This window comes from Eucalyptus grandis, chromosome 1, assembly GCF_016545825.1.
Source record: "Eucalyptus grandis isolate ANBG69807.140 chromosome 1, ASM1654582v1, whole genome shotgun sequence".
NCBI lineage: Eukaryota > Viridiplantae > Streptophyta > Magnoliopsida > Myrtales > Myrtaceae > Eucalyptus > Eucalyptus grandis.
The window spans coordinates 8622228-8640874 of NC_052612.1; the positions used below are offsets into that span (position 1 = coordinate 8622228).

Below are 18647 nucleotides of genomic sequence, written 5' to 3' on the forward strand. Positions count from 1 at the left end.
GTAATGTCGGCGAGCGACCATGAACTCAGAGAAGGTGGAGAAGGAGGAGGGGAGAGAGAGTTCTTCCATTTGACAAGAGCTTGTGCCTCTTTGAATGGTGACGCCGAGGGCTGAAATGGTAGCAAGAAGAGAAGACAGAGGAAGAGGAAGAGGGAGAGAGGGTGGGTTGCAGTTAATTCTGTCTGTCATGCCTAGCAAGCTGCTGTTGTACCTCATGAGTCATGAGAAACGAGCTGGATGATACCGTTTTATAGTCCCAATGGGTTGTAGTTTAGACAAAAGGCCTCGAGAAAGTGACAAATTGGCAGTCTCAAATTCACACACAAAGTTGGACTTCGTGATCATTTTCCGACAACCTTGGATAAAGATTCTACATGGCTGCTTTCGTGTCATTCCGCCAGCGTGGACAGCCACGTACAATGTTGTTTGGAAATATTAGTGCATCGGTTGTACGTAAATACAAATTCGATTTAATATCGTATAGTAGCCGTCAAGGAAATACACCTAAATCACAAAAGTTCGCTACTGGCCACTGAAACTTCTTACTCATACTAAAACTATATTAACAGTTAAAATCATGATTTGAATATTTTTTGGTTAGGTGTCCAAATAATCGGAGCCCATTTATACAATGATTTGCTCGTCGAATATGAGGAAAGTACCTTCAAATGCCCTAAATTTTGCGAACTTGATTGCCTAGTTTAGGGTTTTTACGATATATATAAAAAAAAAAAGGTATTCATATCCCAATGGACATAATTTAGGATTTTCATTGACACAATAAATTTTTTTAGTTAAAAGTCATTTTTGTGATATTAACTCTAAATTATAGTGGACATCCATTCAAGTGTCAAATTATTTAGTCAATAAGTTCTACATAATGGCAGATGGATTTAGGTGCACATTTCATGTTGTCATTGCTATTCATGTTGGATCCGGACTATAAATGTTACTCTAAAACTTTCAAAACGAAACTAAACATTTTTACCTTTATTATTTTAGAAAAGTTATAGACTCTAGTCTATTGCGGGTGGTAAATATTTCAAGGGAAGCCATTTTAAATAATCACCTTCTTTTTTAATGTGCTTACTGAGTTCCTTACAGCATATGTGAATTAAAAAAACATGTACATGGAGAAGTATTGGGACAATTGGAATGATAAAGTGCTAGCGTTATTTTTGAAACTTCAGGAGTATACTGGTAACTCCTGCAAAACGTAGTTGCAGTTGGTCTAATTAAAATGCCAACTCAAGTGTCAAAGGTTTAATGTCGCTTTCGTGCCATTGAAAGTTTGATTTGAAATAAACATGTAGTCAGTTGAAGTAGTAAATTAGGCAGGAATAAAAGGTCGAAAGCAATGCAAATGGAATTAAATTTGATTAAGGCCACAAGAAGACGAGAATTAGGCAGAGGTAATTGATAATATGAAATTTTGAGTTATTGGACTTGTACGGATATGAAAAATAATCAAGGCCAATTTTTTTAATCCAAGAAGAGTTGAAAGCAATTTTTCAATGGTTGTATGAAGAAGATTCCTTTGGAAAGCGCTTTGAACTAGCACTGACCTTGCAAATTTCAAAAATTAATAATGCGACGAGAAGTAGCGCGGAAATTGAATGACTCACCTTTTTTTTTTCTCTCAAACTATAAGGACGGTCCATATAGCGAGGACAAGGGACCACAATGCACTTCATTTGGTTAATGATCATCCATCAATCAACGAACCTTCAACTAATATATTGGACTAGAAAAACAAATTGAAAAAGTTGAAACCAAGAATATTGCAAAAAAACAGAAGGAAGTTAGGTTGTACCATTTCTTATGTTGGGATATAGAATAAGATTATTGCTACAAAACAAGTCCTTCAATTTAAATAAGATCTACCAAAGTTGGCTAATAAATGATAATTGACCCCCATACGGACTTTGACATTTCTTGCATAGGTCGAGGGAGCGTTAGTTAAAAAGAAAGTTAGAACTTTCTCTTCAACTAAAATATTTCTATATTATATATATAACTTTCTCTTTAACTAACATCTTTTTATATTATATTATAAATATAAATTGGCCACAACAAACATTTTTCTGTCGGAATGAAATACTTAGTCTTTTCTTGTTTGGTTCAATCAAGGGAACGTAGGCTAGCTGTAAACATAGAAAATCCTGTGGAAGATCTTCACCAGACAATATCTCAGCTTTGAATTACCACTGATCTCGCAAATTTCAAAAATAAATAATGCAACGAGAAGTAGCGTGGAAATTGAATGACCCACTTAGTTTTTTTTTTTCTCTCAAACTATAAGGACGGTCCTTATAGAGGGGAAAGGGACCACAATGCACTTCATTTGGTTAATGATCATCCATCAGTCAACGAACCTTCAACAAATATGTTGGACTAGAAAAACAATTTGAAAAAGTTGAAACCAAGAATATTGCAAAAAAACAGAAGGAAATTAGGTTGTACCATTTTTTTTTATGTCGACATATAGAATAAGATTATTGCTATAAACAAGTCCTTCAATTTAAATAAGATCTATCAGAGTTGGCTAATAAATGATAATTGAACCCCATAAGGACTTTGACATTTCTTTCGTAGGTCGAGGAGCGTTAGTTAAAGGGTTAATACCTTGAAAAACTCAAAACTGGTATACCCGTAATAAATTTATCCAAAACTATCTTTTTGACCACTAAAAACCCCAAATTGGTATACTTTTGACAAATTTACCCCAAACTGATACGCTTGTGACATATTTACCCTACATTAGTTTTTGTTAAATTTTACTGTCAAATTATTAAGTTAAATGACACGTGATAGTTGACTAGTATATCAATTTAAGACTTTACACTCCGTTTGTCACAATTTACAATTTTTGTGATTTTTTTTGTGGTATTAATCCAATTTAGCGGATGATATATTTGTTACAAATTTACCAATTTGGGGTTTTTTAAGGGTCGAATAAATTAGCTTGGGATAAATTTATCATAAATATACCAATTTAGAGTTTTTTATGGTCAGTCGGGGTAAATTTGCCACAGGTGTGCCAGTTTGAGGTTTTTCATGATAAAAAAAATAGTTTGAGGTAAATTTGTCACAGGTGTACCAGTTTAGGGTTTTTCAGTGTATTAACCCTTAATTAAAAGGAAAGTTATAACTTTCTCTTCAACTAACATCTTTCTATATTATATTATATATATATACTCTTTAACTAACATCTTTTTATATTATATTATATATAAATATATGTTATATATCTAAATTGGCCACAACAAAACATTTTTCTGTCGGAATGCAATATTTAGTCTTTTCTTGTTCGGTTGTTCCTAATCAAGGGAAGTAGGTTAGCTAATGTAAACATAAAAATCCTATGGAAGATCTTCACTAGATAATATCTCAGCATTTTGCAAAATATTAAATGTTTAAAAATTATTTTTAAAATTATTTGTGTGGTTTATAAAAATGAATATACAACAAATATTTTCCTCATCAATGAAAATACCTGAGCATAGACTATTGTTGACAATGAATCCTAATATAACTTTTGGGGAATGAGGGCAACGAATAAAAAGACAAGGAGGATAGCAAATAGAAAACATTGACAAATATTGCTAAGAATTATATAAGAGATAATAAGTGTGCCAAAAGTCTTAAAACTTATTATGAAAGTATAATTACATTCTAAAATATTCAAAAAGTGTAATTAAATTTTAAAACTTGTCAAACTAGAGAAGTCAATTCCATTCATTGACTTTGTGTAATTTAGGTAATAAAAAATGCCGGCATATTTTATTTTTTTATTTATTACTTTCTTAAGATATGTGGCACTAGCCAACTGCCACATCGGAAAATATTTGAAAATTTTTAAAGAAAAAAAGAAAAAAAGACAAAAGAGATAAAAAAATGATAAGAATTAAAAAAATAAAAAGAGTTGAAAGCATTAAAAAAAAAAAAAAAGAGGACAAGTTTTTGGTGGTCTCTAATTTGTAGATCAAGTCGGTTGATGACTCAATCACATGCATTGCCATGGCCAAGCTTGACAAAGCTCGAGCAACCATGGCCACAAGCAAAGTGAAGCTTGAGGGTCAAGCTTGCTCAACTGGAGCTTTACCACTGTAAGTGTCACGCCTCGAACCCCAAGTACGCAACAACCCCTTCCCTTGGTCGATAGAAAGCGACGTCTCAAGAGTCGTCGATGACTATTCATTTTAATCTTTCATTATGCGCATGCAGAAAACGAACCATTCCCCAGTCAAACAGACAATCACACAATCAAATGGGGATAGAAGGATGAACAGCAAAAACAACAGCAACTACCCATATATATATATATATATATATATATATACATTTTTATTGGATTAACCAACGGAGGATCGTTTCCAATTTACAAGCCCAATAGAGGGGCTGATCCATCCTCTAAGCCAGACCAAAAAGAAAGTAGGCTAGGCTAATCCAACTATACAAAATAAACCCTCGGGTTCGGCACCCTTATCAGTTGGACCCATCGGATTCAGGCTCCGTCGGGTCGTAGTCGGAGGCATTCGAGTCGATCTCTAGTGAAAAAGAGGCAAGATTCTCCATTGCACCGGTGGGTGTGCCATTCTAAAGGCCTAAAAGTGGTTATACAATAACCAATGAGATAAAATCTTAGTGAGTCCTCCCCCCAAAGCTCTAGTTAGTACACCAACTCAACTCGGGGTATCTCTCCAGAACCACCCTACAAACAAACCAACGATCAACAACGAACAACCAACAAATAACACAGCCAGGGCCAACCAATAATCAAATAGTCGGTTCGCATGCAATCTTACCCGGTATGTCATACCTTGCACGTTATATCTCAGCATAATACACGCAATACACATGGCCGTTAGATGATGCAATGCATCAATCACATACGAGTCGCGTCACAAGTGATTTCACCTGACCATTGCCACACCCTGCATGTTATTGATTCATGCGTGTGTGCCATGAACAATGTGATCAACTCATGCATAATCGGAACCAATGATGCCACATTTCTCATACACTCTTGCATCCACACATGTTCTAATTATTAATGCCCCTCGGGGCTACAACCGAACCTCTGTCGGGTTTTCGATAAATTAGACTATCACCCCTTGGACTCTTGTCGGGGAGGCGGGTAAATCAACTATCACCCCCCGAACTCTTGTTGGGGCGGCAGGTATTTCAATTATCACCCCCCAAACTCCTGTCGAGGCGGCGGGTAAAACAACTATCACCCCCCGAACTCCTGTCGGGGCGGAGGGTTCAACTTAGTGATCATGCAAGCATACCACCACAATCCACTTTTTATCTTTGAGTATTAGCCAATGCACTCATGCTTGCATATACAACCTCAAATCATTTTCTTATAAAAGCAGTTCATTTCGGTATGCCTTGGAAAAACCACTTTCCCCTTTTTGTGAAAACCATATGATTTATGCGGATGTTTATGGATTTACACATCTAATTCACATCATAAGATCAAAACACATGAAACAATGCAACTTTTCGCTTCTAGATGAACAGTGCGTGTGAACAGTACCGCGTGAATAGTAATTTGTGAACAGTGCAATATGAATAGTATAATTTCGGAATTAAATAATTATTAAATTAAATTAAAAGATTAAGCAAAACCTAATGAAAATAAAAAATCAATTAATTAAGGCTAAACATGCTTAATTATACACAACCCACAATTAATTAACAAAAAGCAAGATTAGCCTAAACTAATCTTAACCGTCTATCTTAGGGCTAATGTAACTTAATTAAACCCCTTAAACTAGAATTAGCCCAAACTAAACCAACCCTAAGTAAGTTTAGGCACTAAACAAAGGATTATGGGTTAAACTCATCCGTTAAGCGGGCTGGAGACATGGACACGGTGACGGCGACGGTGATGCATAGGGACCTCAACCACGACGATCCAAGGCGGTCCCAAGGCAAACAGTAGCAAATACCTTTGCCTCTCGTTGCACCACTGAAAAACTGGATTGCTAGAGGAGAAAATGAGCTAAGGGAGCTGGCCGGAGCTCCAGTGAGTGGTTGGCCAACAACTGGTGGCACCTAGGGGTCAAGGGGGACCTGCTGGTGGATGGGCTGGGTGGAGGTTGGGTTGAAATGGGAGGAAAAAAGCTGAAACGACAAAACAGTGTAGGCGGGCGGCTGCTAGGCGGACAAGCGAGCGGCTTCTTCTGGCCGGTTGGCAGGTCAGCCAGCGGCTTCGACCGGGGAGTGGCCGCCACCGTCCGTATGGTTTGGACCTCCTAGACACAATGGTGGGTGGCACAAGTGGTGATTCGCACGGGAAGGCCACGAACAACTCTGATTTTTGGAGGAAGGTCAGTAGGAGAAGAAGCAAGAAGAAAAAGGAAACAAGGGGAGAGAGAGGTTCAGTCGAATTGGGGTTGAAGGAGAGGAGAGAGAGTGAAGTGAGAGCTGCTGTCAAGACCTCATCAAGGCCATTCAAGGCTTGCTTCAAGTCCCCATGCAAGTGACATCATATTCTCTCTTTTCTCTTGACTTTTGTTCACAACAACTAGGGGCAAAATGGTCATTTCCACCTTGCACATTTCCCAATCAGCCCTTGGGTTGAAAATGAAGAGTGGGCCTAAGAAACGGGCTAGGAAATGAATAGGAACGGACTTGGGAATTGGTTGGGCTTGAAGTGGCTCAAGGTTATACAATGGGCTCAGAAGGTAAAATGGTTGGTTGGGTTCAATGGGCTCACTTGCTTGCTTTGGGCCCACCATGGTGGCTGTCCCACCTTGGGCCCGAGGCCCGCACTAGCCTTGCCCAGCCCACTTCCTCATAGGCTCGCTTCCTCGGTTCATAAACCCATTTTCCCAAATACTCGTCTCAATTGACATTGTCGACTGTCGAAGTAGCATCGTCCAAAAGTTCGTCTTGGATGTTCTCGAAAATTCAAAGTCCAATCTTGGATTCACATGCAATGACTATATGCCATTTTGGTACAACTCAAACTGATAGGCGGCTTCGAGGATTCACGCGTAACCAACTCATGCCAAACCACGTTCAAGACATCTCGACACATGAATGTCCTTGATTATGTGAAATTGCGGAGGATAGATTCTTATTTCAAAATACATGATTACAGAGAATCGACATAAGGTCGTTTGCAGGCTCGAGAACAGTAAACGAAATCATCCGTCGTCCCATTACGTTTTGTTTACGAATCGACTTCTAGTCATTCCTAAAATTGGCCTACCTATCTATAGGATCGTCCTCACACAAGTCTCATGGTCAAGTCGTTTTCTCAGGTTAAGTTCTTTAGTCATATGAGTTTTGTCCTCATTAGTCTTTCCCCTCAAGGTCATTATCTCAGGAGTGATCAATTCCGAGTGAGATCAACCAACAATGCATTGACAAAATTAACGTTCATTCATCCCTCAAAAGAACTAAAATTTCAGGACATCATAGTAGGGGTGAAGAAGACGTTCACCAATGGCCTAGATACCAAATGCCTTCATATTCGTAAGAGAGGTCGCCTCCCAACATCACATTTCGAGCTTTTGTGAGGTTAAATTTAGATGTTGTCTCTTCCTGTGATATGAGTTATTTCCAAAGCTTTTAGATAATCATTTTTTTTTGTTGTTGATAAAATCCAAATGTGGATGTTGTTCATGCTCTTTCTTCGTATGATAGTGCACTTCCAAGCTTAATAGAGACTTTGTTTATTTCATGGGAAATAAATTATTTAAAAAATATTTTAAAAAATGAAGTTGTGAGATTTTGTGAGATCACTACTAACTATTCCTAAATTTTAAAATTTTTAAAAGTTTAAAGAGTTAAATGAAAACATGATTTATTAACTAAGTGTGGACATATTTAATTGAAGATGGCCTAAATTTGAATTCAAGACCTCCAAGCTTTGCTATTATGTGAGATTTTGTGGGATCATTACTAACTGTTCTGAAAAGTCAAGTTGTTAAATGGATGTATGGTTTATATTAAATATTCTAACACCATTGATTAATTATTTCAAGTGATACAAAGTAGTCATTTGATATTTTTTAAATCATTTATTTCGTAAACCAAATGAGAAAATATTGGCCACTCTATTGGTAGCCATGTAATCAATGCATTAATCCATTCGAGAGGATGACAAGTGGCACGGTGGGGGAGGGGTGAGCATGGTCCGGGTTGGGCTGGTCCACTCTTTAACCCTAGGACCAACCCGCACAGTATTGATCCTCAATTTTTGGGACCAATGACTGATCCTATTGAGCTTAGGATCGAGGACCGGACTGACCCAATATGTTTGGTCCGGTTCCAAGGTCAACCCAGGACTAACTGATAATTTTTTATTTCATTTTTATACTCCTTAAAAAAACGAGTGAGGATTAGACTGACCCAATGGGTTTGGTTCATTTTAAAGTCACCGGGACTAACCAATAATTTTTTATTTCATTTTTTATACTCCTTGAAAGGGCAACTGAAGACTGTACCGACTAAATGGGTTTGATGATGATCAAGGTCAGTTAAGAAAGGCAAGTGGTGAGGGTCAAGTAGGGTGAGCGTCGAACATAATAAGCATCGAATGTTGAGCGGTGAGCAGCACGAGTTGAAAGGGCAACCAAAGATCGTACCGACCCAATAGGTTTGATGATGAGCAAGGTCAGCTAAGAAAGACAAGCTGTGAGGGTCAAGTGGGGTGAGTGTCAAACAAAATGAGCATCCAATATCGAGCGCGGGGAGCAACAAGCCAAGTGAGTATCGAGTGGCGAGCGACATGAGTGACCAAAAGTGAGCGAGGCGAGTGTTGAGTGGTGAGCGAGAGTTTTTTTTTTTTTTTTTTTTTTTTTTTTTAGCAAATGGAAAACTAAGAGACAAATAAGATAGAAGAGAACGAATACTAGATAAGAATGTCATAAGGTGCCTTTTTTGGACGCCGTGAGGACTCCTCACAAAAAAAAATTCCTCATTAAGTAAATTATAAATATTGACGTCGTAAAAGACATTAAAAACCAAAGTTATTAAAGAACAATGTAAAATCACTTGAACTTTTTACTAAAGAGCTATTTAATGTTGTTGACGCCATTTATTTTAAAGTTTAATCTATATAAAAAATTATTTATAATATATGTATATATAAAGTCGGGTAGGTCTGGATTGGACCGACCCAAAACTCTCAGGACCGATGACCGACCCGCACAGTGTTGGTCCAAAAATTCAAGGACCAAAGGACTGACTCAGTTTCCCTGGGAACCGGATCAGGACCAGTAGGGTTGGACCAGTCTAGGGTTGATCCAGGGTTAACCTTGGACCGATGCTCACCCTACATTAAGAGGATGACAAGTGGCACAGTGGGGGCCCGCTCTGTCAGCAAATCTCTCTCCCCTTCCGTTGGATTCTGCTTTGCATTATATTCTCCTCTCTCCTCTTCTTTGTTTTTCCTTCTTAGAAAAATAAGAAAAGTCATTCCTTTCAAAGGGTTTTTGATCGAAGCACGATGCAGAGCAATAATGGCACTGCGTGAAATCAGGGGAGCAAAAAAGTCGAACACTTTCACCATTTCTCTGGGTAACCAAAGCAGACTTTATTTTATTTTTTCGAACGAAAAAAAGACTCGAACTGCCAGAAAAAACCGAGATATGAGGGATTTTGATTAGATGAGTGAGGCTCATATGGGAAATGTACTTCTTTATTAGGCAAAAAGAAGAAACTTGGAACCCCCTCATGGCTGCGACACTCGAGCTCCAGATATGATCGCATTGCCAAGATAAGGATGGTTCTCTAATGCCTGAAATTCCTTTTTGTTTTCTATTTCTAGTAATCTTCATCGCCTCGCACAGTTCACCTTTTCAACTATAATGGTTGGAGGAGAGAAATGTCTCAACCAGAGAAACATATCTATCTCTTCGCATGTACAAGCCAGCAAAGAAGGTCGAGAGACATTTTGTTTTCATCGGAAAACGGAAGCTGAAAATGCTTTCCCGAGCCAAACAGCCCTGTGTCTGGCCCAATATGGGTAGAGAGACTTGCTAACAGACCAGGCCTCATAGTGCCACTTGTCGTCCACTGAATGGATTAATGTATTGATTACATGGCTACCGTTAGTGTACTCAATATTTTCTGAAAAGAAACAGAGTGTGAATGTCATTCTTACTCCTTTGATTTCATCATTGGCATATGATAAGGTGGCCGAGGTTTTTTCCCCTACTTAAAAAAAAAAAAAGTTGTACCTTTTTTCTTTTTGAGACCTTATCCCTTTCCCTTTGATCTTCTTTTTCTTTTTATTTAATTTTGTTATTCATTTTTTTCTTGACTAGGTGCTTGGTGGATGCCACATTAGCATTACTAATCTTAAGAAACTAATGAAAAAAAATTACATCAAAAATTTTCACCGGTAAAAGTTAATGGAGTTAACGTAGGGATTTGATTGTACCAATTCAGCAAATTTTCAGCAAATTTTAAGAGATGATTGTGCTTTTAAAAAAATTTGTGATATAATCGCACTTTTGCAATAAATTTATGATTTTTATTCACTTTTCTGATTAAATAACACAGCAATAACACATTAGACACGCTCTTCATTTATTTTCAGCTAAACTACTTTAACATCCGAATATGATTTAAATTTGTCGAGAAAAGCATGACAAAAGTTCAAACTACATGTAGGTTTATGGTATCTACAACTGTGAACAATACTATTCAGAATAAGATAAGGTAGTCTTGTGGCTTTGAAATAATTGCAAAATTGATCAATCTCAGGCATATAGACCAAAGCCAGTTCACGTCGAGTAGGTTCACCTAGACTCATCGGAACAGACTGAGTTTTTAAGTACATTAGTATTTATAGCTAGGTTTTTAGTTTTACATTTACATCAGATATTCTCTTAGCCTTTTGTACGATTTCGTTGCACTACGTGTCTAGCTTTAGATGGATTATGCGGATCTTATCTATATTTAATATTAAAATTTTCAATTATTAAAATAATGTGCGGCAATCCTTTTTTTTTTCTTTTTTTGGTGCGGCAATCCTTAAGTAGAGGCAAATTGTCAATGGTGCACAATTACATTTTGTCTCAATTGATTTAGATCTATCAATTGTCATTTGCCTTGTGGCTGCCAATGCTCCTCCCGTTAGACCTCATGTTTGACAATTTCAAAAGGGCAAAGCTATCTTCACACCATATATGACTAGATCCACTCCATTTTCATTTGAGAGATGGAATTGCCATTAACTATTCAATTAAAACTTAAAGTAATGGAGCCCCACGTATGAACTTTCCTATGATTGAGAATAACACATTTAATAGATATTACCATGCACATAAGAAGCCTATCACTATATTGTTTTTTTTTTTTTTTTTGGTAAAGACCTATCACTATATTGTTTTTTTTTGGTAAAAGACCTATCACTATATTGTTGACCTCCATAAAAATTAATAATTTTGTCTAGTAGAGAAATTCTTTAGAAATTTTCACGTGGTCAAGGACTTTATATGATTATTTTGTCCAATCGAAATCCATAAAAATCCAAATATAAACAATTTTTTTTAGATCTAGAAAAATCTGCAGAAAAAAATCATTTTGTTGATTTTATATAAGCAAAATGAAACGGAACAAAAAGAAGCCCCTTGGAAATTCTTTTACCACAAAGTCGCAACGTCATTTCTCTATATGACAAAAATAGGGAGAATTACCAAAAAAGTCATAAACCTTTTGCAGTTGTACTAATTCAGTCATAAACCTTTTTTTTTTTGCCAAATTGAATCCTAAATCTTTTATAATTGTGCCAATTTAGTCATTCTAGCCAAATTTGATTGGCTGATGTGGCTGTCGGTTGGCATCGACGACAAATTTTTTAATAATATGTTATTTTCCTAATTATTTTATTAATTTTTAATCTTTTTACATTTCTCTCTCTCTCTCTCTCTCTCTCTCTCTCTCTCTCTCTCCTTCTTCCTTTGGCTCGCGATCGGCTAGCCCTTATTGGATTTGGCGAGGCGAGCCTGGTCGCTTGCCCGGGCAAGTGCAAGGAGGCCTAGCCACTAGCGGGTGATCCCTCGCCCAACCATTGGCGAGGGGGCCTTGCCATCGCTCGATCTGGTGAGTGTGGGCGCTACACTCGAAGGGGGTGGCCGAGGGTGAGGGTGGCATTCTTAAGGCCAAGGTTGGGGTTGTCGCCGTCCTTGATGAGGATGCACAGGCACTTCTTTCTCTTTTGTAGCATTGCCTTCGGCCTTGTGCATCAATTGATGGTGGGGCTCTTGGTGTCCCCGCCCATGTACGGCAGGCAGCTCGCTTGCCCAACCAGTTGGTTTGTGTAGTCCACTTGGACCAGCCCACACTCGCCAAATTGAGCGACGGGGAGCGAGCCCTCACTAGATTCGGTTAGGGGGCCTCATTGTTGCTCGGTTTGGTGAGGGGAGCCCTCGCTAGATCTAGCGAGGCCTCACCCTGCTTGCCCAGCCACCTTAGTCCGACGATTGACGTGAGTTGGTCGGTCACCAGAGCCAAAGGAAGAAGAAAGGAGGAGGAGGGAGGAGGAAGTAGGAGGGAGGAGAAAAAGAAAAGAGAGAAAAATGTAAAAAAATATTAAAAAAATTAATAAAATAATTCGAAAAAATAAAATATTATTAAAAAAATTGTTGTTGGCGCCGGCAGTGGCCAATGCCACATCAACGTCGCCAGCCAATTTTGGCCGAAGGACTGAACGACACAATTATTAAAAGTTTAGAATTAAATTGGTCAAAAACTAAGTTTAGAACTAAATTGGCATAACTACAAAAAGGTTGGTAGGATTTTTAGTAGTTCTCCTGACAAAAATAAGAGAGAGAAAAGAAATATCTCAATGAAAGCTTAAGTTCATTCAATTTGGATGGACAAAGAAAAAGCTAATTTTATTTTCGATAACAACAGTGGATTTGTTTTGAAAACAGTGCAACAGAGATTTTCTAAATTATACTTTTTGTACATACACCCGTGCACATAATTCTCTTAAAATTTTCTAAATTACCCTTTTGTGTACACCCACTCTTTCTCATTCATTATAAGCTCAAAAAGGAAAAAGAGAGACAGAAAAGTGTCATTTGATCTGCAGGATCCCTTAATATATTACTCCCGAGGACTCGATTGCTTTGCTAATAGTTATTGGGCCAAATGGCTCGGATAAGTAAAGCTCGAGCGGCTGCAGATAATTTTAGCACAACGAAATGCGTGGGTCGCGAATTGGGAATCATCCCTGTGCACGTTAGTGCTGTCATGACGATGAATACCACTTTCATGGCTGGTTGGCTTGTAGGAGGGGGAAGAAATGGATTGCGCACATCCTTCAGCAGCAAATTGGGTTTTACGAGAATGTTGATGTTTGCGTCATTGATAGAGAAAAGAGAAGATCCCCTAAATGCTTCCTCATCATATACTCTAGCGCCATTTCTTTGAACCTATACATGTTGCATTTGTCCGTGACTTGCATCGTAACTACCAACTTTGTTATTTCATGAAAGAAGAATGAATCAATGTTTTGATCATGATATAAATTCAGACACAAGTTCCAAATATAAATTCGAACAGAAGTTCCAAATTTCTGAGATATCTCGACACAAACTACTTTTCAAAATCTACTTGCTCTTCCAAAAATGGTATAATTATTCAATGAATCCAATCTTGAGATGTTAATTAAAGCTATTTGATCAATTCGAGATAATACATACCCATGAAATGTAAGATTAGATTTGATCATGTAACTTGTCAGGAGACATGCGGCAATAAGATCTAGCCACGGCGGTCCAATTGGATGAGTCTGATTCAAACAATCTTGCTGTCCGAAATTTGATAGTCGAGGCTTAAAGTCAACTTGACCAAGATGCGTTCAATGTTATATTCTTGTTATAGTAATTAAATATTAAATTATGCTTTTATCTAACAGTTTAAACTTTTATAATAGTTGACAATGACCTTGCAGAATTTCACAATCGCAATGGGATAGGCAATGAGCAATTGTGATGCAACTAGGTGATTGCCTGAGGTGAACAATCTTCACCCTTGTACCCCAGTCCGGTTCAGCTGCTCGTGTTCCTCCATACAAAACTGTTGCCAGACTTACTCTCTCAACAACCTAATAGACCAAATAAATGCAACCCCTCTTGGAACAAAAATCGTCGAGCTTGATCACATTATGATGCCAGACTTTGCTCAACACGCAGCTCATTCCCAAAACACTGGCAGTTGATTGCTGGGACATTGTCAGATTCCGATAGGTTGAGCTTGTTGACAGTAAGGATTTGGCCGCTGGGCAATTTGGCCTTGTAAACGCTCTCGAACCCACCTTTTCCGATGCAGTACTCTTCGCTGAAGTCAGTTGGTGGCCTTGGTGATGTCACTGAATGTAAACTTCCCTTCCTTTACCCATATGATCAACTTGGTTTTCCTGTTTTTGAAGTCTATTGATCTTTTCATCAAGAAGCTTGTTTCGCTGTTGAAGTGCCACAATCACAGCAATTAGAGTCGCTAGAAGTAGTAAGCAGCAGATGCCAACACTCACAAGAATCACAACTTTTTTCTTGTGGTGGATTGATGTACTGCTCGTTGGAAGATCCCACTAGTAGGAGCAGCACCGTCAGCTTTTGTACGAGAAATCTTAGGAGCTTAAGCTCTCCATGTCGGAGAGAGAAGCCGGGATCGTACCAGACAAATTTTTATGCGAAAGATCGAGATTTTCTGGTTTAGTAACCTTTGCCAAATTGGAAGGAATCGATCCTGTTAGGGAATTGTGGCTCAGGTCAAGGAGTAATTGAAGCATGGACAACTTCCGGAGCTCGGATGGTATGTCACTTGACAGACTGTTGTTGCGCACATTCAAGCTCCGTAAATTCTCGCAATTTGCTAGCTCGTCCTGTGTGCTACTGTCCAATGTGTTCTGTAACAAATCAAGATGATTGAGCTTCGATAAGTTTCCTAATGAGACAGGAATATCACCGGCCAAACGGTTGTGGCTCACAGACCCAAAAAAGAATTAAAATGGTTGTGGTTCAAGGTCAGCGTGATAAACTCCCCTAGATTCCTATCTTATCGGGAATTTTCCGGTCAATTCATTACTTTCCAAAGTCGGGACACGCAATTGAGACAATTTCTCGAGCTCCGGCGGGATTTGTCCGAAGATTTTGTTACCAACTATCTGCAAATTTGTGAGCGTACTCTCCCAACTTTGTCGAGAGATTCCTAACAAATCCGTTACTGCCATGGTTTATAAGGTCCAGATTCAGACAAACTCTGAACGCGCACGTGATATCTGTAGTGAACTGATTGCCCTCTATACGGATTCTCGTTAAACCCGAACAGTTCATCAAGCGGTCGGGCCGTGGCCCAGTGAAGTTGTTCCCATTGACTGCAGGATATTGTAGACCGCAGCTGCAGCATAATTTGGGCTCCAGTTCCATGAAAAGCTAACATAGCCAGAGAAGGGCTGTACTTGCAGAAACCACGTGGTATGATTCCCGAGAAATTGTTCCTGAGCAAAGAGATCGTCCCTGATTAGGAAGGCAACAGATGATCTCGGGGATCTCCTCATAAAGCTGGTTCATGCTGAGGTCGAGAATGGTCAATGGCGTGAGCTTCCCAACGTGCGGAGGAATAGTCCCAGTGAGGTTGTTGGATAGAAGCTGGAGGATCTGCAGGTTGCTGAGGCTCCACACTGTCTAAGGGACTTGACAAGAGAGATTGTTCTTTGAGAGGTCTAAAGAGAGCAAATTCTCGAAGCTCCAGATCCTGGTATGGGTTGGGCTGGAGAGCCAATTGTTGTACAAGCATCCGACTTCGGGCAGTATTTGCCTTGAGAGAAAATTGTTCTAGAGCTGTCGAGAAACAAGTTTGGTCCAATTAGTGAAGAAGTCACAGGTATTCTTCTGACTGGTGATCTGGTGTTTATCCGAAGCTCCAAATGCCAATCTGACCAGATTAGACAGTGAGAGAGGTGTTTGAGAAAACTTCCTTGAGTGTTTTGAAGTTGACAAAACGTTTTCATCAGTCTAGTCTGAAAACTTGTAAACTCTTCCATCAAAGTTTGAAGACCTCTGGACTACCAGACTTAAGACTCAAAGTCTATCATCATTGACAGTTTCTAGACCGTCGAAGAAGGCTTATCCAGAACTAAGTATCTCGTTAATGATTTGATTCTATCGACTGAAGAAGATCTCTTGGCTGGATATAGCATGTCGGAATCCATTATTCAAATTGAGATTGATTCAGGGATTTTGGATCCGTCGAATGGCAAAGTATACTTGGAAGCTTCTACTTATGGAAACCTAGATCCTAATTGTATGGACGAGCAAGATTGGTGGGCTATTGACATATTCCTTAAATAACTCGAAATTTCTCTAATTGATTATGTCCAACGGGTAGATTGGAAGAACTCCTTTGGTAAGTGCCAATGGGTGTGATGGCATGAAGGGGTATATAAGGAAGACGTTCCAATTATTCGAGTGTGTGCGCGATAGAAGAATTCCAAAGTTTGAAGCTCCTTATTCTTAGTCAATTCAATTGTTGAGCGAAATCTTGTACTCAAAAGAGAGTTTATATCTTTGTGAGACATTGAGAAAGTGTAGCAGAGTCTCTACATTGTGGAATCAATGAAGAGCTTTACTATAACAACTCTTTTGATTCATAGTGAAATCTAGTCAGTGGGCTGTTAGTGCGGAAGAGTGGACGTAGGCTTAGATTAAGCCGAACCACTATAAACCTTATGTTCTTATTCTCTTCCCTACGCTCTTTTACTTTGATCGTAATTCAATTTGATAACAAGAGTCTAATTTCCTTTTTATAATCCATTGTTGATTAGAGTTGCACACTTCTCTCTGGAAAATTTGTTTTTGCACCTATTCACCTCCTCTAGGTGCTCGTACTAACTTTCACAATTGGTATCAAAGCCTGTGTACTCACTTAAGTTGAAGTGTTTTACTTCAGAGTTAAAGATTCATGGTTAGTATGTTGGCTCCAAGTTTGGTTGAAGGGTAAAGCAATATCAGACCGCCTTATTTTGATGGAAAGGAATACAACATATGGAAAAACAAGATGAAGGCATTCCTAAGATCAAAGGATCCTTTGGAATGGGACATGGTAGACAAAGGAATCATTCCTAAAGCTGCAACAGTCTTAGAAAGAGGAAAAGAAGCTGTTGAGTCTAGTGAAATGACTCAAGAAAAGATAACCAAGAGACAAGCTCTTGATGCAAAAACAATTTATTCTTTATATTGTGCATTATCTCCTACTGAATATAAGAGAATATCTTCTTGTGAAACAGCTAAAGAAGTCTGGGATAAATTACACATTACTTATGAAGGAACTGATCGAGTGAAGGAAACTAGAATCAACATTCTGCTCAGTCAATATGAAGCATTCAAGATGAAACCAGGAAAATCTATCACTAACATGTTTAGTCATTTTACAGAAATCATGAATGGTCTTGAATATCAACGTCAACCAATTTCTGGACCCATGAAGGCAAACAAGCTACTGCATGGACTGTCCAAGAATTTGAATCACATAAAGACCTCAATAAGGGAGACACAAAGAATCATGCCACTCTCTGTTGACGAATTGGTTGGGCCACTTCAGTCTTATGAAGTGGAGCAAATCAACGAAGATGAAGATTCTAAAGGTAAGAAATCCATTGCATTAAAATCTAATGATGATTCTGATGTCACAGATTCTAAAGACGATATGGATGATGAAGAGCTTGCTCTCATGATAAGAATGTTCAGAAAGCGAATGTAAAAGGGGAGAAGATTCAATTCAAAGAAACAAAGTTTTCAAAAGTTACAAAATAAATTAGTTGAGAATGATAAATCCAATAAAGATGTAGTCTGCTTTGAATGCAAGAAAAATGGACACATCATACCCAATTGTCCCCTTCTTCAAGAGAAAAAAAAAAAGAAACCCCGAGAAATATCGAAAGGTACTTAAAGCAGAAACTTGGAGTGATACTGAATGTGAGAAAAGTGATGATGATTATGCCAATATTTGTCTCATGGCACAATCAGACTCAGATTCAGACTCCGAGACAGACTCAGACTCAGATAGTGAAATCGAGATAAGTAAATTTAAAAATCCCTACTAAAATCTTTAGATACATTGATGAATTGTGTCTTAGTCTTAAAACATCTCTCAAAAGGATTTTTGAACTTAAAATGAAAAATTTTGCACTAAAACAATAGGAAAATGTTTGGAAAGAGAAGGTCAAAAGTTTAGACAAAAGTGTTACTACTTTGAAAGAAAATGCAGACAATCTGTCAAAAGAAAATGCATTCTTGAAAAATGATATCTCAAGTATTTCGAAAAGATTTTCTATAGGATCTGAGAAACTTGAAAAAATTCTTTCATCACAAAGACCTTACTTCAACAAATCAGATTTAGGAATGACTGTTGAAACCATTCGTCTAATTGATTTTCCTAAAGTAAATGAAAGAATTAAGCAAAGACCTACAAGAGATTCTTACAAAAATCATTTCCAAAAAGTTTTTGTAAAACCTGTAGGCCGTAGTGCTCTTAAATGTTCTAAGTGCAATAGCTCAGATCATTTTGAGAAAGAATGTCCTATGATTTGGAAACCTGTTAAGAAGGTATGGGCAAATACCGTATATTACACTAACACCAATGGACCCAAGAAAATATATGTATCAAAG

At 38.2% G+C, this 18647-nt stretch overlaps 1 protein-coding gene across 1 annotated transcript in view; it reads right to left on the bottom strand.

Annotated features, from left to right (window-relative positions):
• The window catches only part of LOC104455342 (MDIS1-interacting receptor like kinase 2), a 54180-nt gene that overhangs the window by 9434 nt on the left and 26099 nt on the right, over positions 1-18647 (bottom strand). Inside the window, 1 exon segment of the mRNA XM_039316273.1 lies at positions 1-182. Within this exon segment, the coding sequence (XP_039172207.1) occupies positions 1-182 (182 nt within the window).